General features: G+C 47.1%; 5 protein-coding genes and 2 non-coding genes across 7 annotated transcripts; 1 reads left to right on the top strand and 6 right to left on the bottom strand.

The window, feature by feature from the left end:
• The first annotated feature begins 1,357 nt into the window (after positions 1-1,357).
• LOC100843941 (ferric reduction oxidase 2) lies at positions 1,358-4,548 on the top strand. The gene is made up of 7 exons (XM_014895768.2): positions 1,358-1,744; positions 1,841-1,949; positions 2,089-2,271; positions 2,373-2,607; positions 2,704-3,031; positions 3,103-4,086; positions 4,166-4,548. Exons 1-7 carry the CDS (start codon positions 1,537-1,539, stop codon positions 4,303-4,305), a joined length of 2,187 nt encoding a protein of 728 aa, XP_014751254.1. The 5' UTR covers positions 1,358-1,536; the 3' UTR covers positions 4,306-4,548.
• Positions 4,549-4,675: 127 nt separating this feature from the next.
• LOC112269484 lies at positions 4,676-6,858 on the bottom strand. The gene is made up of 4 exons (XM_024456281.1): positions 6,670-6,858; positions 5,336-5,411; positions 4,997-5,195; positions 4,676-4,909 (listed from the first exon to the last, which is right to left on the bottom strand). Exons 2-3 carry the CDS (start codon positions 5,397-5,399, stop codon positions 5,005-5,007), a joined length of 255 nt encoding a protein of 84 aa, XP_024312049.1. The 5' UTR covers positions 5,400-5,411; positions 6,670-6,858; the 3' UTR covers positions 4,676-4,909; positions 4,997-5,004.
• A 3,666-nt stretch (positions 6,859-10,524) lies between these two features.
• Positions 10,525-12,789, bottom strand: LOC100837035 (beta-carotene 3-hydroxylase, chloroplastic). The gene is made up of 6 exons (XM_003580324.4): positions 12,187-12,789; positions 12,002-12,061; positions 11,708-11,914; positions 11,481-11,606; positions 11,258-11,314; positions 10,525-11,070 (listed from the first exon to the last, which is right to left on the bottom strand). Exons 1-6 carry the CDS (start codon positions 12,601-12,603, stop codon positions 10,996-10,998), a joined length of 942 nt encoding a protein of 313 aa, XP_003580372.1. The 5' UTR covers positions 12,604-12,789; the 3' UTR covers positions 10,525-10,995.
• Positions 12,790-14,697: 1,908 nt separating this feature from the next.
• On the bottom strand, positions 14,698-15,761 carry LOC100836722 (protein SPIRAL1-like 4). Its single transcript, XM_003580323.3, has 2 exons — positions 15,393-15,761; positions 14,698-15,092 (listed from the first exon to the last, which is right to left on the bottom strand). The coding sequence occupies exons 1-2, from the start codon at positions 15,684-15,686 to the stop codon at positions 15,012-15,014; spliced, it is 375 nt and encodes a 124-aa protein (XP_003580371.1). The 5' UTR covers positions 15,687-15,761; the 3' UTR covers positions 14,698-15,011.
• Positions 15,762-17,334: 1,573 nt separating this feature from the next.
• LOC112269636 lies at positions 17,335-17,427 on the bottom strand. Its single transcript, XR_002961527.1, has one exon. It is a non-coding gene; the product is annotated as a small nucleolar RNA R64/Z200 family (small nucleolar RNA).
• A 214-nt stretch (positions 17,428-17,641) lies between these two features.
• Positions 17,642-17,714, bottom strand: LOC112269632. The gene has a single exon (XR_002961523.1). It is a non-coding gene; the product is annotated as a small nucleolar RNA Z199 (small nucleolar RNA).
• Positions 17,715-18,146: 432 nt separating this feature from the next.
• Positions 18,147-19,740, bottom strand: LOC100843329. The gene is made up of 5 exons (XM_003581511.4): positions 19,212-19,740; positions 18,954-19,108; positions 18,792-18,858; positions 18,644-18,695; positions 18,147-18,546 (listed from the first exon to the last, which is right to left on the bottom strand). Exons 1-5 carry the CDS (start codon positions 19,600-19,602, stop codon positions 18,462-18,464), a joined length of 750 nt encoding a protein of 249 aa, XP_003581559.1. The 5' UTR covers positions 19,603-19,740; the 3' UTR covers positions 18,147-18,461.
• Positions 19,741-25,008: the final 5,268 nt, after the last annotated feature.

Genomic DNA, 25,008 nt, shown 5'->3' with positions numbered 1-25,008 from the left:
GCTCCAGTGGTCCATGACTCCATGTGAAGGGAAATTACTATGTTTGGGTGCAGAGGGATGAACCTCCACCAACCTCCATGTGAAGGGAAATTACTAAGGTGTTTTTGCGTTGCTACGTGGCAAAGGTACCTATCAATTTAAAGTGTTATTCACTTCAGAAATGCACTGGTCAAAGTGCGATTGTGCAACGAGTATGTCTCCGATATAATGTTGAATATCTATGAAATAGAACAAATAACTTGGTTTTTGATTGTACTGCGTAACAGGAGTTGAGTAAAAGAACTACCGAGACAGCATTATTGACGAGGTTGTGTAGAGTATGGATAGTCGTCGTCCTCAATCAGCATAAGTATAGGGTCTAGCCAGTCTCTTGTTGATGTTTAATTTCTAGGAAAGAGATAATTAGATATATATTTTGTGGCAAGTGATAATCACATTGATTTTTTTCTTCCTTTGAGGCAAGAGAAAATGGTCGTTACTATTTTTGTTTGAGGCAAGAGATAATCAATAGTGAGATAATACCTTCTTTTTTCTTATTTTGAGGCAAGGGATAACACATTGATTTTTCTGGTTGTTTCTTTCTTGAAAATTTTCCTTTCAAGGAAGAAATAATAGTTATTTTTCTTTTAAGGCAAGAGAAAATCACTTTGATTTTCGTAAGGAAAGAGATAATTAGCATTATTTTTTTCCTTGATGCGGTAGGAGGTGGTATGGATGAACGGCCACCAACTCTAAATTAGCAGTAGATAGATAGATAGATATAGATGTAGATATCCATAGATGTTGGATGTACATATAGAGATATAGATAGGATACATACATAAGCCATCCTTTCCTTTAATTAGGACGTATTGTCTCCTTTGACTGAGATTTGATCAAGAATTAGTCTATTAATGTATATTTTTGGTGAAATAAATAAATATCGTTGAATTCATATTCAAAAGTACTTGTTTCTAGTTATGATTTGTATCACGTAAGTCACACATTGATAGAGTAATCTTGGTCAAAAGGTTCGGTCAAAGTAAACCGTACAAGACCTAATTTAAGAAACGGAGGGAGTATATGATAAAGCATTCACGACATCCACCCTTTTTATTTTTTTCAAATCTTTATTTTTCTTCTAGGCAAATACCGTTACATTAAAGTCATTTATGAAATATTAATGAAATAATATCGATATTGATATTGTCATTAAATTTCATTGATGTGTTATATCTTTTTTTTATTGATATGAATTACTATTAATGAAACTTCATTGCTATTGTTTTTTTTTAGGTTTCGGCACCTACGGGCTCGGTACAAAAGAGCTATAGATACAAGCGAGGAAACAAGATTTTGTGCCACCATCTTTCGGCGAGATTATGTGCCACTGTCTCCAGCCAGCCCTTCTATATGAGGACCCCACACGTACGTATTCATATGTCCTGCGGCGAGGTGTGTCTACTACTCTACTCGACCTATTTGACAACGAAGAGTATATGATCGCCAAATACGGGGGTTAGGACTTGGGAGCAGAAGATCGATCGTGAACTCGTGATGGAAGATACACCAGATCGAGGCAAGAATCGCGCGCCCTCGGCGCCGGCGGCGACGGCGGCGGCCAGGAACACCATGCTTCTTCTGGCCGCTGTCCTGTTCGTCGGGTGGATCCTGATGTGGGTCATGCTCTCAACAAGAACTTACAGTTCGTCATGGGCGCCTAAGCTTGCGATGCTCACCGACGGCGCCAAGTTTGGAAAACAAGGTTAGCGATCCGCCTCTCACGGCTTGGTATTGTATAACTCGCGCCGTTTGCCGATCTTGACGAGGTTTTTCTTCTTCATCATCACGGTTTTTGCAGGGCCTAGGATCATGATCTTCGTGCTTCCAGTAGTGATCCTCTATGTTGTTGCGTGTGTTTACCTGCATTTGCTGAAGGGGGGTGACCCTGACGCCCAAAGCCGTAAGAGGTACGGAAAAGTTCTGGCTAAAAAAAGCAAGTAGCGACAATTTCGGCCAAAAACAAGTAGCGATCGATCTCGACAGATTTTTCGATATAGCCACAGAACTGATGCAAAAACTCCGTGTCTTCGTGTTCCATTTGTGCAGACGAGTATTCAGCACGGGAATGGCAGCCTGGAGGAGACCCGTGCTAGTGGGAGGGCCACTGGGTATCGTGACAGGCATAGAACTCGCCTTCTTGCTCATGTTCCTGGCGCTCCTGGTCTGGTGCTACTACGCCTTCATCAGCCTCGAATTCTCCAAAATCCGCGTCAAGCCAGGCGAGAAACTGTAAGCAATTTACAGCCGACGCAATCCTGGAAAACCGATAGAAACACGAGAACTCCCTGCAAACTGACGTACGCTATTACGTATGTGCAAAATGTTCTCAGGTGGCAGGCGGAGATGCAGAAAGCCGGGATGCGGCTTGGCACAGTCGGGAGCTTATGCTGCGTGCTTCTGTTCTTCCCAGTGGCACGCGGCTCGCCGCTCTTGCCGCTCGTCGACCTCTCGTCGGAATCCAGCATCAAGTACCATGTCTGGCTGGGGCACATCGTTATGGTCCTCTTCACTGCTCACGGGCTCTGCTACATCCTTGTCTGGGCATCGACTGATCAACTCCACTCCGTAACAACCAATTCTGCGCGAGATAGTACTTTAGTTAGTTATAATAAGAAGTCTGTAAGATTCTCAGAGTACTTACAAACTGTGCTTGTTATGCAGATGTTGACATGGGCAAGAACGAGAGTTTCGATCGTCCCGGGGGAGCTGGCGTTGCTGAGCGGGCTGGCGATGTGGGCGACGGCGCTGCCGCGCATCCGGCGCCGGATGTTCGAGCTCTTCTACTACGCGCACCACCTCTACATCCCCTTCGTCGTCTTCTTCGCGCTCCACGTCGGCGTCACCACGTTTTGCTACGTCCTGCCCGGCGTCTTCCTCTTCATGGTCGACCGATGCCTCCGGTGCCTGCAATCGCGCAACCGCGTCCGTCTCGTCTCCGCCCGCATCCTGCCGTCCCAGGACGTCGAGCTCAACTTCTCCAAAATCCCCAGTAAGCAACACGACCTCACGCAACTGTCACTAGCTTGATCGACGGCTGACCTGATGTAATACACGTTGCAGGTTTGAGGTTCGAGCCCACGAGCACGCTCTTCGTCAACGTCCCATGCGTCTCGCGGCTCCAATGGCACCCGTTCACGGTGACCTCGAGCGGCAGGTTCGAGCCCGACAGGCTGAGCGTCGTCATCGGGAGGAGAGGCGACTGGACGCAGAAGCTGTACAAGACGGTCTCGTCCCTTCCCCCGTCGTTCGACGGACGCCTCGACGTCTCCGTCGAGGGGCCATACAGCCCGGCTACGTCCACGGGCTTCCTGGGGAACGAGCACGACTCGCTGGTGATGGTCAGCGGCGGCATCGGCATCACGCCCTTCATCTCCATCATCCGCGAGCTCGCTTACATTCATATTAGCGGCACGGCGCCTGATGAAGCTTCCGCAAAAACGCCGAGCATTCTCCTCGTCTGCGTCTTCAAGACGTCGGCCGAACTGGCCATGCTGGAGCTCCTCGTCCCGGACTCAGGCGGCATCTCCGGCCTCGACTTGCGCATCGAGGCCTTCGTAACGAGAGAACGCGCCGACGATGAACCGCCGTGTCAAGAGGTGAGGTTCAAGCCGTGTTTGTGGGACGCGCCCGTGGCCTCGGTGCTCGGTCCGAACAGCAGCTGGCTCTGGCATGCCGTTCTAGTGGCAGCGTCGTTCGCCGTCTTCCTCGCGCTTACCGCCGTGCTGGAGCGCTTCTACGTGTACCCCGTGAACGGGGACGAGGAGCACGCGTACCCGTGGGCGGCCAGAACGATGCTGAGCCTGCTGTTCCTCTGCGTCAGCATCGCTGGCGTGGCCGGCGCGGCGTTCCTGTGGAGTAAGCGGAGCAGCGGCAAGGAGGCGAAGGCGGCACAGAGCGTGGACGGGGCGACGCCGGGGATGTCGCCGGCACCGTTGCTTCGGGGTCGGGGGACAGGCGGCATGGACAGAGAGCTGGAGAGTTTGCCTACGCGGTCCCTAGAGCAGGTCACCAATGTGCACTTCGGGCATCGTCCAGATCTCAAAAGTAAGCTTTCATTCCACAAGCTTTTTCGTCTAAATATGCTTGCTTAGCTGTCCTAAAATTCTCAAATTGAACTGTGCAGGGATGTTGCTGGGGATTGACGGCCATAATGTTGGGGTGCTGGCCAGCGGTCCGCCAAGGATGGTCGAAGACATCGCGGCTATCTGCTCGTCTGGACTGAGGAGCAATCTGCACTTCCAGTCCTTAAGCTTCACCTGGTGATGTACACAACTCTGCTGCGCGTCCGGGTAATTTAAACAGACTTGCTCTGGGAAAGTGGCTTCAACGTCTTAACTTTGTACGTCACCATAGCCTCTGGACTATTCCTGTCCTGCACTCGTATGAAATGTCTACTGCAACATATAAACTGGATCAACTCTCAGGATGGGCGACGGGGCTTCATTACTTGTGCGGTTTTTGGTTAGGTTTTCTTATAAATGGTGCCGCTATATGAGGTTTTTTTCCGATCCCATTTTCCTTATAAACTGGATCAACTGTCATCCTGATTTGTGTATTGCCAGAGCTCCTTGCCCTTCAGGTTTTCCGAAAACAAGAATTGTAAACTAGCCGGTAAAAATGGGAGATCAAAATCAACTTCAGAAGAAAATAAGGCGTTTCACACTGACAAACTTCAGAGTTGCTCTCCAAAGTTTATAACATGGTTACACTTACACAAGACTAGAACGATGTTCACAGAACTTCAAGCTTTCGACAACAGACTGCCTACTAGGCTACTACTTACTACAGCAACAGGATCACTACAGTTTCCGAGTCTGTACAAGGCCTACCTCTGGAAGGTGGGCTACTACCTGAGCAAGTGGGTTCCCTGAGCAACATTGTTAATGTCACTATAAGTCTATAACATTATGGCGCCAAATCGAGAAGAACATATGTAGGCGATGTGTATGTGTACCTGCCGACTCATTTGTTGTCTTCATCACTAGATGAAGTTTGAAAAAGTGAAAGCGCGATCAAGGGGCCAATAACCGGTGGCATAGGAGGTGGTCTGCTGAAAGCAACAAGGGGCTCCATGTTTTCATCCTTGGCGGGGACTGATTCACTAGAGATAACCTCCTTCTCATGCTTCTGGGGAGTGCTAACTGTCATCAACCCTGTTTAACAGTCATCATAGAAAAAAAGAAAACAAAGGGACGTAAAATAAGGCACTGAGCTTTTGTTATTACTAGCTAATTGAAAGGAAATCTTGACAGCTTTGTTATTACTAGCAAATTGAAAGAAAAGCTTGACATACTTCCATTGACAGGTTTGATTTGTCTTGCTGCAGTTTCCACTAAAGATCTCACGCTACCCCTCATTTTGTAGGCTGCCTGTAATATTTGACAAAAAAAAAGATTTAGAAGAATAAGCAGGCAACAAGCATATGTTTGGTTGACTCAAAGAACAGATTTGGAAGAACATAAGCAGCCAACAAGCATGCAAGGCAGGTTTTCTAAACTGGACCATACAATTAGTTACTAAATCAACCCGAAGTAACAACCTATACTAACCATACAGAAAAGGACAAAAGGTAATGCATAACTAGTTTATGGCTCCACAGAGTAAAAATGTTTGCCATTCTCTCATAATCTTCTTGAGCCTTTTGGATCCTTGGATCTTTGTCCTGTCAAGAATCTAGGGATAAAGGATAACTACACTGTAATCCTTCCGCATGCCCCTAATTGCTTCGGATGGTAAAAGGATTTACCATGATGTTGTGCAAATGTGATTCATCATGCTTTTCACTAATCAGGCCTTTAGTTCTAATGTTCACACTACTAGTGTCGTTGTGTGTAACAACATGTTTGATGTCGAATTGTCGAGCTGCCGTGTAACTCTGGCGAATTTTTCCATATAAAGGTTCAAATTGTAAAGAAATCCTGATAGTGAAACTCACTCGAAAGGTCGTATTAAGTATTTATAGTACAAAAACCCTTGCCTAAAATGCCACACCAAAGTGAAAAGGTTGCTGAATTTCTCATATTACAAGACAGTCAAGGTTACTGAATTTCTGTTGGCGTTGCTCTGCATGCTACTACATGGAGTTCGAATTCCAAAGTGAGAGGTTCTGTGCACATCCTTAAATACAAATTCTTGGAATACTCTATTCCCATATCATAGGCTCATGGCTGTTTATTTGTACAGTACACGAAAGGTGCATGTATCGGTTTTCCTGTGATCTGTGACCCTGCTGCACAACCTGGGTTTCCACAAATCATGCCATGAGTCATAGCATCAATCGAACGAATTGGGGGTATGTATAACGAATCAAAGTACTACGTACGTAGTTACTTGTGAAATTAATTGTCACACACATATGTTCCGAAGATCAGCTTTTGAGGTGCCCTTCCTAGGATTCCAAGTTTCTAATTTCCACGCGAGGAGACCAGATGTCCACCTTTGCCCACATTTAATTGTTGCCTCTCGGCCTCTCCGATGAACAAGCAAAGCCAATGTAACGATTCCCCCGTACGAGACTTGCATGTGAGATTCGCCAATACGGGATCTCCGGGACTAGGGGCGCACGAAAGTGGAAGAAGACAAACTGCTAATCCGTACAAAAGATCGCAGAGGATGAAGAAATCATACCTCGATTACGTTGCGCGGGATCGATTTGTGTTGAGCGGCAGAAGAATGGCGGGACCTTGAAGAATGAGGAATCCCGGCAGGCCGGCTGTACGTTCGCCTAAGTAGAGAACCGGCGAAGCATCGAGAAATTTCCAGCAGGATACCAGATTAGTCTTTCCTATTCCTCGGTAGAGCATATGGGCCAAAATCACCGAAGGCCGGAGATGGTAGCGACTCAACCCAAAGAAGGCATGCCTTATCCTGTCAGTGAGCACTGGACCTTATCATGGGCCAGAAACTTAGACAGCCCACTCAAACAAATGACGGCTACTTTGTTTAGTTTTGTATGACCTCTAAGAGTAAATTACAGAAAACCACCACATTATGGGCTAGTTTTTCACATAGGCACTGGTTTCGTTTTAGTTAAAAAACCACCGAATTAGCGTAACCTCTCGCTCGCTAGTGTCTATATGGCCCATTGTCGGGCCAGTGTGTCTCGCCAGCTCGGCCTCCAGCGTGGTCTCTTTCCTTGCTCCCCATTCAGCCGTCCCCGCTCCTTCTCCAGCGAGGATGCCGAGCTTGAGCCGCCTCCTCCCTGCTGTGCCACGCCGCTCATGTCGCTGCTGCTTCCGCCTGCCGCAGCTCGCCCGCACGCTCCGTGCGCTGCTGCTCCGCTCGCGCGCCCTCCGCTCGCCGGCGCACCCCCGCATCCCACCCCCTGCTGCTCCGCGCGCGCGCCCCCGCGCCCTGCTGCGCCCTGACGCGCCGCATGCTCGCCCGCGCGCTACTCCGCTCCTCCGCCACGCGCCGCTGCTCGCACGCGCGCCCACGCGGGTCTGCTTGCCCGGGAGGTGCTGCTCCGCGCGCCGCTCCGCTCTCCGATGGCCATGTCAGTGAAAGCCCATTGGCTTTCAAATTGGAAAGAGAGAGAGTGCAAGGAAGAAGAGATATTTGCCACGGTGGACGCCACGTTGACCTGACCGTTGGACCCGCCTCGTTAGAAACGGGCTTAGACGCAAGCGAGCGAGAGATTACGCTAATCCGGTGGTTTTTTCCAACTAAAATGAAAAGTGGTAACTATGTGAAACCCTATCCCCTAATGTGTTGGGTTTTTTAATTTACTCGCCCTCTAATATAGTCAGGGTCCATCTGTATCCGCGTTACCGTATGCAATTCAAAGATCAAAACTCTCCCCTGAAAAAAAGTGAGTTCTAAAAGAAAAGAAGTACTCCTTCCGTCCAACAGAAGGTGTCTCAAGTTTGTCTAAATTTAATTGATTTAGACATAATTTGATATACATTCAAATTTAGTCAAAATTGAGACATGGTTTGTTTCGTTGGACGGAGAAGCACAAGATTTCGTGTGGCCGGGCAATCGTGGCGAAAGCGACGTGAAAAATATTTGAAACGGCTTAGCTGAAGGTTGGCGCTAGCTGCACACAAACACGCATTATACTGCTGTGCTCTCGCAATCCAATCCAGGGGGAAAACTCTAGTTTAGAGCCCGCGCGTGGAGGTGCGGTGCATTTGTATAAGCTTAGTCTCAGCTTAATGCCGACGTGTCGTCTTGCCAGGGTGTGCACGCGCTTCATGCCCATGCATTTGACGCACGCAGTGGCGCACGCATGAGCCAGGCCCGGGGATTTTATAACGTAGCGTGAGGAGAGTGTTCGGTCGGTTTATCGAGTAGTGCTGTGCGTGCGTCTCTCCCGCTTTCTCACCGTCTTCCTTTTTTGAGATGTTCTCACCGTCTTCTATCACCACCGGCATGTGGTGGGCACCGATAAAGTGTACACGCATCTACCACTAGATTGGTTTTGGAAGAAAAAAATTGGATCGAACTTGTATGATCGAATTCCAGGGCATCTATGGATGGAGCTAGGAGGAAATGCGGAAATCCTGCGAATGAGTTAAATTTTCCACGAGATCTCTGCCCTAGCCGTCACCGCTGAAAATTTAGCGTTTCCCTCACCTTCGGCCATCATCTTGGCGTTGCGAGGTGGGGGAACCTCGGTTCCTCCTAAGAGTATACATAAGTGTTTGCCTATTTCAATTGTTTGGTTTCGATCGGCAACGCAATGGCGGAGGTTGCGTTGCGTTGCGAATAAAGGTTCTCTGGTTTTTTCTCTACTGTGGTGGTGCCTCAACGGACGTTGCTGTGGAGTCAGAGATTTTAAATCCCCGTGGGTTTAGTGCACCCGATCTTGTGAATCTTGGGTTTGTGTACTCGCAGATCCATTTATACGGATCTGTTGAGGTGTTGTTAGTGTGCCTTAGTGCTTTTGTTAGTTTTATCTTTTATAATTTTGGAATTTCTAATGAAGATCTTTCGGTTCGACGACCTGCACGTTTTGGGAATCATCCCCAGCCCAAGTACGTTCAACGCTCATGACTTCTTCTTTTTTTTATGATCGACTTAAGGGGCTTTTCGAAACCTTCAAAAGTAGTCAAGTCCGTGCACGGATACCAGTAACGATGTTGCTGCTACAGTCTGATTGCAGTCTCTTTGTTGAATCTTCAGCAAAATTTCATGTTGCAAAGTATGATATCACGGAGAAAATGTCTTTAAGAGATTTCATTGCAATTCTTAATTATAGGAGTTACCTTGTAGTTTCTAAAGCCTATACTCCAAAGCATTGTACATGTAATGATTCTCGTGTTTGAATACAGTTACAGGTTATTCTTAAAAAAAAGAAATACGGAAATCCTGAAATTACATGGTTGGCTAGTTACTCCTAGACAGCACATTCAGTTTTTACTCCGATTCAAAAAAATGTTTGCTCTAGCAAATTTGGAGATTCTTGCATCACTATTTTGTATAAGTGCTAATCAAGCTGAGTGGTGTGTGTTTTAACTTTTAAGCCTAACGCTAATGACCGTTCAATCTAACCATTGAGATTTTTGCGAGTATGAAGGAACAAAAAGATCTGACTGTCGATTGAGAAATACACATCTTGAGTTAAATGTAAAACAAAGATCTCCGAGGAATGTTTGTCTATTCCTTGAGCATAGCCGCCACTCCGTTTGGTCAACTACTCCGTATTAGTTTTGTTTGTTCCGTACTCTGAAGCTGAACTTTCAAGTTGCTCATAAATTACCCGGTAAAGTTCAACTTTCACTTTCAGCATTTGCAAATCCACATCGCTGGGTTTATGGATAATCATGAGGGTTTAGGGGTTGGAGGAGAGATACTAGGAATAACAACGAATATACTGCGAGTCTCTCTGATGGAGATCGTACCACTGTTACATAAAGAAAAGAAAAAAAGACAGCGAGTCTCTCTGATGAATATCGTATCGCTGGTACAATTCGTACGTTGTCGAAAATACTTCCGCACTTGGAGCAACTTTACACGGGAAGGCCATTTTGTAACTCGTCATTCATGTGACGGAGACAGGTTAATCTACTTCTGCTCAGATTAAGAAATTTATTTTGCTCCCTAATCAAGCAATCAAGCAGGCAGCGGGTTAATCTACTTGTACTCAGATTAAGAAATTTATTTTATTGTTCATAGACCATAGGAACGGCTGGATTGTGTTCAGATTAAGACGTGTCTTTGAACTAAATTGGGTGACGACTTTCTCCGCCATTGCATGATAGTCTACATTGAGAAAGAACTAGCAGCAAGGCGAAATTATTGATGTCTTTGATCTTTGTGGCGGTCGCCTTGGTCATAGAGGCAACTTCAAATTAGGAGAAATGTAATTTGCATTTTTATTTTAACTACTTCGACCTGACTTTATTTGATATGATATCAAGACTATATGTCTTCAATGAAGCCCATCTTTCGGCTTTATTTTTCTCGCCCCCCTCGTGCCGAATTTCTGGCTCCGTTCCTATTCATGCAGGGGAAGTTCTGAATTTCAAGCACAACAACTTGCCAACAGGTAACTTTAGTTCTCATGGTTCCGTTGAAGTACGGTTCACAGTCTTTCTCTACAGGTTATACACAGCAGCGTAGTTTCTAGCGATCGGAACAAGGCAGGGAACTAGATCTCCGTATAAAAAGAAAATTATGGACTGGTGAAGATTTAATCACGGCTCGGAAACTTCCTCACGCAGGATCTGTGCATCTTCGTACAAACGATTAACAACGACGACGTCCTGTGCAATAAAATGAGGGAGGAAGCGCTACTCGATCGTCACTAGATCATCATCACTCTGCTTCAGGTTCCGATTTTACCCTCCTCCAGTACCGCCATAGAATCAACAAAGACCCGCCAAGAACAAAAAATTCTTGTAATCCTCGAATCCCACCTAGATCATCGGACAGACATCCCTTCCCAAAAAAAATAGAAATAAATCACCGTGTGCTAGCTTAGCTGCGTGCTGCCATTTCGAGAATCCATCAAATGCTCCGATTCCGGTTGATTCTGGCGAGCTCCTTGTCCAGCTCGTCCAGGCCACCAACATCCTCCAGCTCCTGCACTCACAACGGAACCACAGCCACACGCGGCGGCGTTGGGAATGAGACGCAGAGGTGTTACAAGGTAAATCGCTTGTCCTGTACCGGTCAGTGGTCACGGCACAGTACAGGGCAAGTAGGCACGGGCAGAGAGAGGACAAAACGATAGGCGCCACGCAAATATGCAATGCACCACGGCACTCACCTTGGGTCCCAGGAAAAGCCCATACGGTACGCCCTCGAACTTGTCCATGTGGTGTATCTGCTCTCGACATCGGCCACGGAGGGCGGGCACCCAAAACCACACACACGTAATCAGCAAGAAATTTCAGGGAATCGCCAAGTTTGGCAAGTTGGTACGTACTGACTGACTGCTTTGCTCCCGTCTATAGGAGTTGTGATAGTAATAAGTGGCAGGGTAGTAGTACCTTGTGAGCCGCAGCCACTCGCCGGAAGTAGGGTACATTCGCGATGGGGCCGACGGGGAAGCGGCGGTGGACCAGGCCGTCGTGGACGAACATGTAGGCCATGCCGAACAGCGTAATCCCAAGGCCCTGTAGGGAACGGACACGTGGCGGGGTCAAGATCCTGACCGGCCGGCTCTGACAGGTGGGCCATAGCAAGAGCTCTGACAGAGGGGCCATAGGACTCTTACCGCGCCGAAACAGAGACCGGGGATGAGGCCGCGGTGGAAGAAGCCGTAGGCGAGGAGGCAGATGGCCGGCACGGCGTTGATGATGGCGAACACGTCGTTGAGCTCGAACGGCCCGTCGCGGGGCCGGTGGTGCGACTCGTGCATGTGCCACAGGGAGGCGTGCCACAGCGCCCGGTGCGCCCACTGCGCCCAGAACTCCATCCCGACCTGCAAATTGCCCGGAATCAGCCATGGAACAGACCAATTAAGACAGGAGAGTTCCACGAGCGACCTCTTTATTTCTTTCATACTTACCGCTGCGCCGACGGAGAGCGCGAACGTGCCCAACATCTCGGTCATCGGCACCTCGCCGCCCTGCACGACCAACGCACAAGATTTGGCAAATGGCAAGTCAGGCTTCAGTAATCGGTGTATTCTGATTGCTGCTGCTACGTCTCTGCCGCTCGCGAATGGTAACGAAGGAAAGATGGGTCGCGTACCTCCATTTGCCAGGCGAAGCGGTAGTACACGGAGGCGATGGCCATGGAGGTGACGCCGAGGCTGGACAGGACGGCGGCCACCAGGTACGTCCGCCGCTCGGAATGCTTCCGCGCCTTCCTCTCCGCGACGCGCCGCGACGCCGCGGACGCGGCCTCTTCCTCCAGCGAAGGCACCGGCGCCGGCGCCGGAGCCGGAGAAGAAGCAGCCGCGCCCGACGCCTGCGTCTCCTGTGGGACGAAGCACGTCACGGTCTCGAGCCCGCGCCGGCGGGGCGGCGTCCGCGTCAACGGGGAGAACGGCAGGCGCCGGGCGGCGGCGAAGGAAGGCAGCGCCCGGCAACGCGCGGCCGCGGCCGCGAGGAGCGGGTTCTTGACGGCGAAGCTGGCCATGGTGGCGCGGGAGAGACCGGCGGCCATGGCCTCTGACGTTCTGAGCAGGACTACTCCCTTTGGAGTGCACTTTCGAGGAGGCTATAAATGGACAGGGACGGAGCGGGGAAGCGCGAAAGGGGAAGACCGGCAGACAAGCAAGAGGATGCAGAAGCCGCCGAGAGGCTTGCTTTGCAACGCGTGTACAAATCAGGGGGATCCCTTCCAAAAGAAAAATCAGGAAAAATCAAGGGTGAAGAGAAGAAGTGGGGAAATCGAAGTGTGACTTTTCGTAGTGTCGGAAAAAAAGGTTTCATTTACACTCGGACACTCGGAGAGTGTCTGCGGGCCGGGCGATTAGGATCGAACGGCCGAGACTTCACCGGCCTCTTGTTTTGAACCAGGCTTGTGCAGTTGTGCTGCCACTGGATCGCCATTGTGTGGCCGAGGGCTTGGACACGCTCTCGCCCTGCCCGCCCGTCTCTTCTCCCGACAAAACCCGCAGCAGCTCCGTGCTCCCGCCGTTGGATCAGATAGTTTGGACTTTGGTCCAATCCCCGGGAGGTCTCGGCGCCACGGAATATGGGGTCACTCAGGAAGTGCACTGGAGAAAAACGTGAGAGAAAAAAAACGCTGTGAAGATTGAGCTTCGGTCGGTTCAAAACGAAGCGATCATCCTTCGACGGACATCCTTCCACGTAACTCTTTCTCCGACACGCACGGGCTTATGTGTCAATTATTCGGTAGCACATCAGGAGTTTGGGAAATTGACCGCAAAATATATCCCCATCGTGAGATACGCTCGACGATCGAAAGAAACGGGATGCTGGTGGTGGTGATGTGGCGCTAGGAATGTAGTAGCCCATTAGCCCAAGCATCCGTATGAGTGCGGTGGGCTGTTAACATTTCTTTCTCGGGTCTTTTCTCACCCAAGAGCCTGCTTCTCCTAAAATTAAGAGACAGCACCCCTTTTATTTCTGAAGGCTCTTTCTCAAAAAAGGACTTTTAGAGAATTTGAATCCTTTGGAAATATTTCTATGTTGGCCGTTAGATTCATCCGAATGAAATCTTAGAAAAATGGATTAATATATAAGCAGCTCCAATTCTTGCATATTAGAAAAATGCCACTCTCATATTTTGATAAATGCCACTACATTAGCATTTTTTATCCATCGCAGTACGTAGTATTTTCTGAAGGATTTGTAGATTTATGGCGGCATTTTTTTTAATGAACCTAGGAAAATTTACTAAGGATTCATTTGCACCCTATTTTTGAGGAAAAATTTCATCCACTCAAAATTCTTGCTACGATTCTTTTGTTATTCCCATGGTGTCAAACACAATCCTTGAAGCAAATTCTTATGGTTTACCACTCCTGTAGGCTGTAGGATCCATAAGCACATATCGTTCCAAACCAGCGATATTCCAATTCTCTGTCTACCGAAATCAATGCTCTATACTGTAATATCATCGCCCATTTCTTAAGAACAAGAATGATGCTGCCACCCCGAAAGTAGGTGCCTTGAGTCATCCTTTGGGTGAGGGCCATTTTGATTGGCAGGATTTAAAAAACATAAGAGTACGAAAAATGTAGGAATTTAATGGCATGCCATGTCAAATCGTACATGAATGCAAAACACAATCTATATGCAATTGAAGTTGTTTTATTGCACCACAATTAACTTACTTAGGATTAGGTGTTAGACATAGTTGTCACATAAATAGAAGGAGCTATATAGAAATCCATAGAAAAAAATAGATAGTTTCAAATCTTGAAAACCAAACGAGCCGTATAAGAAGAAAAAAAAAACACATATGGTTTCAAATCCCGAGCATCAAACGAGTTATATAGGAAAATTTCTTAGAAATATAATCCTCCAGATTTCGTGTGAAGTTTCTTTGAATCAAAGAGGCCTTGGTATGTTTCCATCTTCATCAAGGGAGCACATCCTATTTTTACATGACAAAACAAAATACAAAACTTTGCAGTTTATTTGTGAGTATACATGGATTTGTTCATCGAAGAGAGAACAGTATTGTAAATTCAGGGACACCAAATACACAAATTAAAGATCAATGCACAAACTACCCATGAGGAATATGAATGTTTACGCTACCCACAGGGTAACAAATAATCCAAAATTCCGTCGTAAAATCCAACCACATGGTATAAATGAAATCAAGCACACGAATTTACACGCAATAGCATATTTGAACGTCCAATCAAATTAATCCCCATATAACTTAAGCTCCGGATACAACAACTTACAACAAACATCGCCTCAAATGTCTGTATATATATATATGCGCATGTAGCACTGACACGTACGACCAAATAAAGATAGATAAGCATCCATACACCGAGCCAGCAAAGCAGGCATATGCCAACTCGCGCCACCGTACATAAATTACGTCAGCTCTCTCCGTACTGGTGATGTCTTGATGAAAGTCTGTCATCAGTTACGTTCTTCTCCGAAGAGAAATCCCAGCGACGACGGCCCCCCGGGTGCACACCGGACCCTCGTCGACGGCCGATCCTAGAACACGAGAGCGAATTGAAGAAACACATGTTTTGGTTAATTGAACAGCTCTCATGTCATATACTGTATGCATGCCATGCGTCCGAAAACTACATGCATGCATATCTCTTTTTTTTTTTAGAAAACACATAATGCGAGCACTCATGCCAATTCTGAGACTTGAGTTCCACCAAAAAGAACCAATCCGTGAGATAGGCTCAGTTCGCATGCATGCATATCTCTCTGGTCATATACTATATGCATGAGCAGCTATATATGCATGTATACATAAATTATAAAATGAACTCCACGACTTACGGTGATGAGGAGCCCGGAGTTGTTGCCTGACTGGTTAGTGTGGTAGATGTTGGAAGCAGGCATGTGAGATACTATCGGGTTCGAGTCTTCTGGCCTGTGAGATCCTATCCGTCTCGAGTCTTCTCTCTTCGGAGGAGATGGTTCTTGATCTGCTTCATCAACGGCGATCTTGCCGTCCTGGGTACCGCTGTTTTCTTGGGCCTTCTCGGTGTGAATAGGGGTGGTTTTCTCATCTGGCTCAAAGAGGTAGCCTAGAGAGCTCCGGCCACCTCCACTGCTCCCTGCTCTACTCATCTTCTAATCTTTTGTCCCTCTACCTATGGGGTGCGGCGTCGTGCTGACCGAGTTTGTGTTGTGATCTCGCTGGTGTGCGGATGGCAGCTACTTATAGAGGTTGATGTGTGAGTATGGAGCACACCACAACACACATCATGAGCCATTGCTATATGTACGAAAGTACGAAACCATTTGAGCTGATGCAGAAAACCTGTGGAGGTCATTATATTTCACTATCTTTCGGCATGCATATATAGTTACAAATTAGGACAGTACACAACAGTTCATCCTTTTCTCGCTTCTGTCTCGGACAGTTCGAAAGTGATTCTACTATGTTCACAAGACAAACCAGGTCTTGTTCAATGCCGTTAATCTCATGGTAAACATCTGCTAAACAATTTCCTTCAAAAGAAACGTTTATATGCAGCAGTTGTTTTGGTATCTTGGGGGAGTCAAAAGAAACGTTTAACCTTTACTCGATCGTACAATGGTCGCCACAGAGGACTAATCGTCCAGAACTCATTTTTAATTAGTCCCCAACAGAACATAGTGATTTTGCTTTGCTTGATCGGTTGGTAAGTGGGTCCTGCCTTCATGGCTACCAGTTCCTCAACAGTAGTGCACATGCTGATCTAACAGGCAGAACTGTTCATGAACAGTTGAAGGTAGCTCGTTACCGAAGAGCGTGCGTTCTCTTGTTATCGGCGAAAATCAAAATTAGTGGTGCTAGCAATGAAGCATCTGCAGTGTTAATTAACACGTCCAAATCGTCAATTCCGAATCATGGCCAACTAGTGTGACAGCATAGCAACTTTTGGACGTCATACACGTCCAAATACAGCAGTGCTCTTCTTAACTCCTATTGCCAATTTGCCATTAGGCCAGCGAAGTTTAAGCTTTGCAACTGACATGAGGAGCCTGCTGGCACCAAAGCCTTCTCAGACACTGGGTATGGCAAGAACGAGCAAGGTGACACGGCCGACCACCTTGGTATGTTGTTCCAGTGAAGACGATGTTTTAGGTATTCTGTCAGTCTGTCTTCATCGACGGCTACTTTATGATTTGAGTTCGATCGCGACGACTGATTTTTACCTGGCATCAGAAAGATTGCTTACACCACAGCCAGAGACAGTTGAGCAGGCCTGTAGAGCTTACGAGGCCCGGCCCACCACTCCCACCAAAGCCTAACATAGATCTACAGAAGCAACAGGGACAATCCAACCTTCTGTTTAATCCAACTTAGAGTTCACATTGCTAAAAAACAATTTGAAACTCTCATCCAAAGACATGAATGATCCAAAAAACAAGCTGTTAGTTTTCTTTTTTAGAATTTCAATTACATCGTCCTTCCAGCAGTTTTTGCAGAGATCCGGACCGCGGCTCCAACTTACAACTGTACCGTGATTTTGCACATGACTGGTCATTTTTTCTGTCCAGCGTGCCAGTTAAAATTTCAAGACAGCATTGCCGACGAATACTTTGTAACACTGATATGAAACGAGATTTCAGGTTGGTGAAACCGGTTGTGCATTGTTGCAAAATATCAAGACGACTTAGACGAGAGTTGTTCGATCTGTCAACATTGGTTAGCTAACAATCGTATAGGAGATGAGCAGATGCTTCACTTCTAGATTCCTGATTAACGAACAGCACAAGAGGATAGGATTCATTGCTCAGTAATATGATATATCTTCTCATGGATGCCAGAAGCATCTCCGAAGTCTGACATGCGAAAATTCATATATCATCACCGCAATGACACAAAAATCACGAAGGCAAAATACCAGTACAGCGAAGAAAAAAAAAGTTTAGCAGACGGCAATACAAGTCCTTGTGCGAAGGATCAGAAGGAAATAAAGATGGTTTTCAGTCACTGGAAATCAGAAACACGGACCAACCTTTTCTTCATCACATCCCGCAAAATCAAGACTCAAAAGAGACGAAATGTAAAGAAACAGTTGCAATGGCAAAGAGATCATCAGAGACTTAAATACTAAGAATCAGATCATGGATCATATTGTTGCAGTATTCTCTCATCATTTGATCTATACAGCCATCGTGAATCAGAAAACAAGCAAATCCAGTGAGTAGATCGACCAAAACAAATTAGAAATCCTCCAGAACGAATCGAGTAGTGTAACTGGAAGTCGATGAGACCAAAACGGAAGAGAAATCGTCCAGAACGAATCTAGTAGAGTAACTGGAAGTCGATGAGAGACGGCCGCTGTTGCAGTAGGCGGGCGGGGGCGCCGCCAGTTCTATTCCCTCCTGCCCTCGGCTGATCTCTCTTAATAAAGGCGTGCGGAGAAGAAACCCTAAAAGGCCCAGACTATCACATATGGGCCGGGCCCGTTTATAAGGAGAGAAATAAAAAGCTTCCAGAACGGGTATGAAGGAGAGAGAGATCAATTCAATCGGTGTTTTCCAGGAGTTTCTGAGAAATAAAAAGTTTCCAAAACGGACATGAAGGAACAAGGATAAAATACTTCCCTAAAAAAAGCCTGGATAAAATACTTGCCGTCGATGTGATTTCGAAAGCCCAGATCATCGTGCATATGCTCGGTTCAAATATCCGTTACTGGGTTCACGGATTGCTATTTGAACTACTGTACACGGATTGCTGGTGATGCCTTTTCTTATCTTAGGGCACTCTAACAATTAAACGATGCCAAGCGAGCTACAAACTTGCCACGCCCCTCCAAAGGCTACAATCCTCCCTAGCCAGAGCATGTAGCAGGAAAATGATCCATACTGTACAACTCTACTTAGCTTGGGCCGATCTTCGCCACCGTTTTAGCGTTTCTCCCACACCCATCTGCTCGGCCTGAAAATCTGCCGCAGTAGTGCCATCTTGGGGACGTTCCAGTGCTCGACGTGCCTGGATGATAATCTGTCAATCACCACACGCACAAACATACCGGGATCTCCTACACACAAGCTCATGGAATGGAACGACCGAGTGACGGAGTGAGTACCTGCACACCTTCCCTGATTCAGCATCGAAGAAGTACTCCGTGTACCCCGTTGCTGAAATTACAGGCAGGGATCAGATCGGCGAAATTAAAAGGCATTCCGGAATGGTTGTGGATCTGCACATACAATAAAAAGGGGACATGGACTTACCGGAGAGAACGGGCCTCCACGGGAACGACATGACGCAGCTGAAACGCCAGTGCCCGACCGATTTGTCCTGAAACCAAGCAGCGGCAAAGGAATTAACACGACGAGGTGCAGTTTTGCTGGCTGCTGCTCAATCGATGAGCACGCGAAATGTAGTAATCGCACCTGGAGATCCTCCCATTTAGTGAGCTTCATGTCGGACTTCTCCAGCAGGGACCCGAAATTCGTGCAGTTCCTCTTGAAGCGCCCCAGGCCTCTGAACGAACCCGCCGGGTCGGCGAACTCGCAGTCCTCCTCGTACGCCCGGAGTGTCAGATTCCCTGCAATAACCAACAGAGAACCAAACACAAACGTGTGAACTCTTAGGCCTGGATGATCAATGAAACTGTTCGAATCACGTCCCGGCGTTGCTGGATTGCGGACCTGTAACGAAGTATGACCGCGCGAAGTCATCCTTGATGGCCTGGGCGACCTGCGCGGGGCCCATGGACGTCCCGCGCTCCGACGCGCCGCTGTCAGCAACATCATCTCCGGCGTCCTCCTCTGCAGGCCGCGGCGGGCGGAAGAAGGACGCGGCGATGCCGAGGACCTCGGAGCCGTACCACGCGGCCTTGAGGACGACGTTCTCCGACTCCGAGCCGGAGGGTGTCTCCGTGCCCCGACGGCCCGTGGAGCCGGGCTTGTGCGCGTGCAGTCGGGAACGGCGCGACGAGTGAGAGTGGGAGTAGAATGATGGCCGGCGAACGAGAATTCCGGTTGTCCGGCGATGGCCGGTGGGGAAGGGAGCAGTAGAAGCGGGCTGCAGCAAGGCCATTTCTTTCGCCGGAGCTCCGGCCGGGCCAACAAGCTGAGCTAGGTAGGGACAGAGGAGTGGCAAAGCCACTTGTTTGGCTTTGGCATCTACCAAAGGTACTGGAGTACTGGAAGCTGTATGAGGTTGGGATTAATCGGAGATGAAATGGATTGTTTCCTCAGACTCTGTTATGTGGTTCCAGACTTACAATAGTGTGGTGTGTGGATCGAGATGTGGACAATTACTCCACCAAGTGTTTCAACTAGTCGTTTTAAGAGCGGGAAAAACAAAACTGCATAATAAGTAAAACTGCATTCAACGGTTTGACACCAACGAATCAGCACCGAAAAGGAAGTGCAGGACCAAACTTAACTCATCAGATAGCAGTTCCAGTGTTCGACCAAAAGATTGAATCGTTCAGAAACATGTGCTAATTCGTAGGCGGTTAATTTCCTGAACATTAGTAGATCACCTTGAATCTTGAAGCGGAAAGAATAATCTTCAGGACAATTCAGTGAAGAGACGCCACGATTACTGCAATATAGAGGTCAGGAACAACGAAATTGTGCGCCTTGACTCTTGAAGCGGAAAGAATAATCTTCAGGACAATACAATGATGAGACGACACGATTTACTGCAATACAGAGGTCAGTAACAACGAAAAACGAAAGTGTGTCCCTAATATCTGGCGCCAATTTTAGCGTCTCCAAAATACTTGCAAATCAGATCACTGATTTTTTTTAAATCGAAAAGGAAAGGGTTCATGGATTTCCCACACATGTAAATCCGAGAATTGTGAAGTGGACCATCGCTTATGCGTCTCGCCTCTGTTCGGGCAAACGTGGCGAGGTATTGGACGGAGTAAGAATCTATAGAAACAGACTCTACTCTTTTTCTAAAAATTCAGATAGAAATGATCATATTACAAAACTCTAAACAAATTAATCTGAAAACCACATTTTTTTGCAGCGAGCTTATCAGAGAACAACAATTATGATTATTTGTCTCAAGGAATCACAATTTTTGAGACAGATCTTCTCAAAAAACCCTACTCTGTCAAATTAAGCCTATCGACACAATTTCTAATAAATGTGGCCCACTGTCAGTTGCCACATGTCAACCTTGACCTGTTTCATTTGCCACGTAGGCTTTGAATTTAGCGTGACGGGTCGAAAGTTTACGGGACAAATGAAACAAGTTAGGGCTGACACGTCACATGTGGCACTTGACAGTGGGCCATATCTGTCAGAAATCATGTCAAATTGCTTGGTCGGCCAAATTATGATTTTCTAAGAAGGTACCAAAAGTTGTGGTTCCTTGAGATTTAGTCATAAGTGTGCTCCTGTGAAAAGGTTGACACAAAAGATATGGTTTTATGAAATTTAATCTTTATGTATAGCTAGGTCACTACCATATAGTTTGGCCTTACAACAAAAAACCTTACTTCCTCCGACCCATATTACTCGTCGAAATATTATATGTATCTAAACGATTTTTAAACATAGATACATCAATATTTATGCAAATTTGAGACAACTAATATGGATCAGAGGGAGCAGCAAGTTCCTGAGCACTAGGTTAGCACCTTTCCCTTTGGTGCCAGTCCCATCAAGCCCACTCCAAATTCTAAAATGCCGTCCCCTCTTGAAATTGTTGGAAGAAAAAAAAAATCAAAGGTAACGCTAGCCTGGCCATATGTTTAGCGTTGTGGAGACTGAAAACGAGAAAAAAATATCAGATTTGAATTTTGATTAATGTTTTGCACTGAAGTTACTTTTGATTAATTTTCCGATTCTAAAATGGGTCATTTATACTAAAAAAGAACCCTTTGAGACAGACCTTGTTTGTGTTCTTCCTTTAGTCCTCCCAGGCCCCAGCACAAGAAAAGGCCGATTCGAGTTGCCAATAACTCGGTTAATTAAGCATGTTCCAAACATGATGCAATACCAGCTGCCGTGCATGCATGTGCGAATATGCAGTGCAGGACCAAACGAAAATTACAACATGGCTTTGTTCAGGTAGGAACCATAAATTGGTGTTGGTACATGCCATTTGCCGCCTTGCCGGTGGATCACTCAGGCCGCCTTGATGTCGGCTTCTCAGAAAGTAGCATGGACACATGCTAGCTGCCTGCAGCTAATGGCTTAGCATGCGTCTCTGCGTATTGATCGAGCTAGTGGGATATGATTTGGACATGCTAACAGCTGTGGTTATATGTAGTGTCATATTTAATTGCCTTTTCTCAAAAAAAAAATTGAATAGGAACGTCACGGTAAGCGATGTAATTGGACTTGGATTGATTTCTGTGCACATGTCAGCGTGTCATTTTCTAGTTCCCTAAAAAGAAACGAAAAACCCGACTGTCCAGGCGTAGCTTACTAATTAAGTCGAAACCGGCCAAAAGAGGAGCTGTATGTGCACGGACAAGTTTTCAAATCCGGGATCCCTGATCAAATCGTGTTCATGTGGTGACTGGAATGCTTACTTGATCAGACCTTCATTGTCAATACAAATGGTTTGACTTTCGGAATTTGCTAACTACCCCTCGATGATCATTCGCTCATTTTGAACCATTGGATTTGCTTTTTCATTCATGTTGTTTCATCTTCCTCTGTTCCGGCGACGACTTAATTACGACAACGAGAGTGGTACACAACAAGCCAAGGAAGGCCACATTGCAAAATGGTCAATGTAGTGCAGAGTGGCTGTGGGGCCAAGGTACATGCGAGGTTCTAAGAGTGTAACTGGTGATCATAGGCGAAGCCATGCTTAGCCGTGCTAAACTTTCACTGATGCCGGGAACGTCATTGAAAAAACATGACACTATATATATATATATATATTTGTAATGGTGAGGGGCTCTAAATTTTCTGGTCAAATTTTGAGTCACGGCTTGAGTTTAATATTTGGAATCTGAATTAGTAGCAGGATTTATATGTGGGAATCCGTTTTGCATCCGTGCAAGTGACACCAGAGGAATACGGTAGCCCCGTCCCCGCTAGTGACACGTGAAAGGTCCAAACCAGATGTCACTAACCTCACTCTAGAACATAGAACATAGAGGACAATTTTAGAAGTTACACGACCTAGGTCAGATCGTAGAAAAAGTTTAAAGACCTAGGTGCACTTTACATTTTGGGAAGTGATGTGCAATATTGATAAAATATTGATCAACCTCTTTTTAATAGGAACTGGGAAGGTGAAATAAAAGAATTTGCCAACTACATCACTGATGCATTTTTCTCATACACGGACACAGAGGCGGAGACACGCCCCAGGCAGTCCAGGCTGCGGCCTGGGGCGTCGAATGTTTTTCCTTTGTTAATTCTAGTGATTTGAAGATTTGGCCTGGGTCTTAGCTTGGTAATTTTCGTGATGGCCTGGAGTTTGATGGATTTCTGGCTCGGGCACGGACACATGGTGATGCATAGATGCCTCCACAGGCAACGGGTTCGCAAGACCGGGTCGCCGGATGGATGATGCGATGCCTCGTCAAACCAACGAGTCGTCTAACTCCTGCATGGTGCCATCCGCTTGTAGACCAAAAGGCACAAAATGGTGTTCCTTTTCACCTTCCCGCTGCGATTCCTGGAAGCAACTGGAGGACCGTGGTTACTTTAGACGTACGACTAGACCCATGGTTTCCGCCCATGCATGTGAGCACGCAGTGATGCACACCTGAACGTACGGTTTGCTGTGCCTGGTCAATATGCACCGTTGTTGCCTTGTCAAAGCACTCTAATGCATGCGTATATATATTCCAGCCTTCCAGATCGATCACGATGAAGTCCCGAGCTAGTCTTGGCATATTTGCATGTGTATGCGCGCAGTTTGTCTGCCTGTACCATTGGCTTTGCCAATTGCCACGTACCTACTTTACTTAGCTTCTTTGTCACGTACGTTAGCTAGCTCGATCTTGTTGAGCTAAACCTTTGGGTGTTCAGCGGTCGAACAGGTCCACAAATATTGACGGCACGTGTACGAGCTCGTGGGCACGGAGTTTGACCATACACAAACTAACAAACACAGCGACCGACTGTACGCGATGTGCAGAACGGGAATTTCTTGGACAACGGATGCATATATACATATGGTCAGGTCTACGAAATACTACTGTACATGTGCATGCATGCCGCACACGCTGGCTCGGTCTGCATCAATTAGGAATCAAAGGAAGTCATGTCCCTGGCCCTGCATGTGTCCATATTAAGCCAGTTCGTCGACCACACGTAGCTAGCTACACCTCGATACTCAGGTTCCTCACCGTACGTCCACAAAAGTCCGCAGTACTGTATACCTGTGCGCATACGTACAAACAGCAACAGCACCATCGCTTGACTTGAGTGAGCAGACATGCACGCCCGGCGTCAAATCAACGACGATGGGTCCTCTTGTTACAGTTCGGTCTCACGGTTCACACATTGTACGAGAAAGAAAAACCAACCGGCTCTGGAATCTTGACGCACGAGCAAGCTAGCTAGCTACCACGCGGGTGTCCTCTGGCCTGTCATTTAAGGCTCTCCTATTCTCCTTGGATGACCGACCTGACTCTTCTCAGAGGTAGGAGTGCTACAGAATTGTGTGTCTCCCGGACTGTGTAACTTGGCACGAACGGCCGGGCTGGCCGTGTCTCCTCCGGGTTCAGGGTTTCACACGGCACGTACGTATGTCAGCACCAGCTGTGCCCGCGCTAAAGTTTGCGTGGCGAGATAAGCTTCCGCGGTTCCGCCTGGTGGCCGTGATCTCACGCTTTTTGGTGGTGGTTTCGGGGCGCCCGTCATTGCCTGCCCCCACGCACGAAAGCAACGGATCGAGAGCGCTAGCTGTGATGGAATCGCTGCCGCGTCAATAGATTATTATGTAAACCCCGGGGACAACGGTGTGACGGTGCGCGGCATGGACGCGCAATGCATTGCTGGAGGGGGTCGAAGAGAGGGATCAGAATGCCAGCTGAAATCGATATGTGCTCGCGTACGGGACGGTACGGTGCGATCTTCAATTCTGGCCGGTGTACTGTAGCTCTTGTCGGTGCGTGACAGACTGACAGGGTCGACATTTCTTTGTGTTTTACATGGCTGTCGTCAGCTCGTGTCCTGAGATGTTTGGTCAAGCTCCTGTAACGAGCGAAACCATAACATGATCTACAGTACTACTCATCAACCGGCCGAATAAACAATGGGATACGTGTGTACGTTATACTGATCTTGGGACCGATATGTAGGCATAGCCAGTGGACCTTTCAAACGGACTCATGCAAGCATGTACGATGTGTTTCGGGGTAGAGTCATATATACTCACAGGACACTGGACACGTGGCCAGATATATGACGCCCTAAATACGTCTTTCTTTTCTTTTTGAAAAACTCCAATACAATACTCCTTCCATTTCATAGTTATTGTCCCAAATTTACCAAAAATGAATGTATC

The sequence above is a fragment of the Brachypodium distachyon genome, chromosome 5 (assembly GCF_000005505.3).
Source record: "Brachypodium distachyon strain Bd21 chromosome 5, Brachypodium_distachyon_v3.0, whole genome shotgun sequence".
In the NCBI taxonomy this organism is placed as follows: domain Eukaryota; kingdom Viridiplantae; phylum Streptophyta; class Magnoliopsida; order Poales; family Poaceae; genus Brachypodium; species Brachypodium distachyon.
This window is presented reverse-complemented; position numbering and strand designations above follow the sequence as displayed.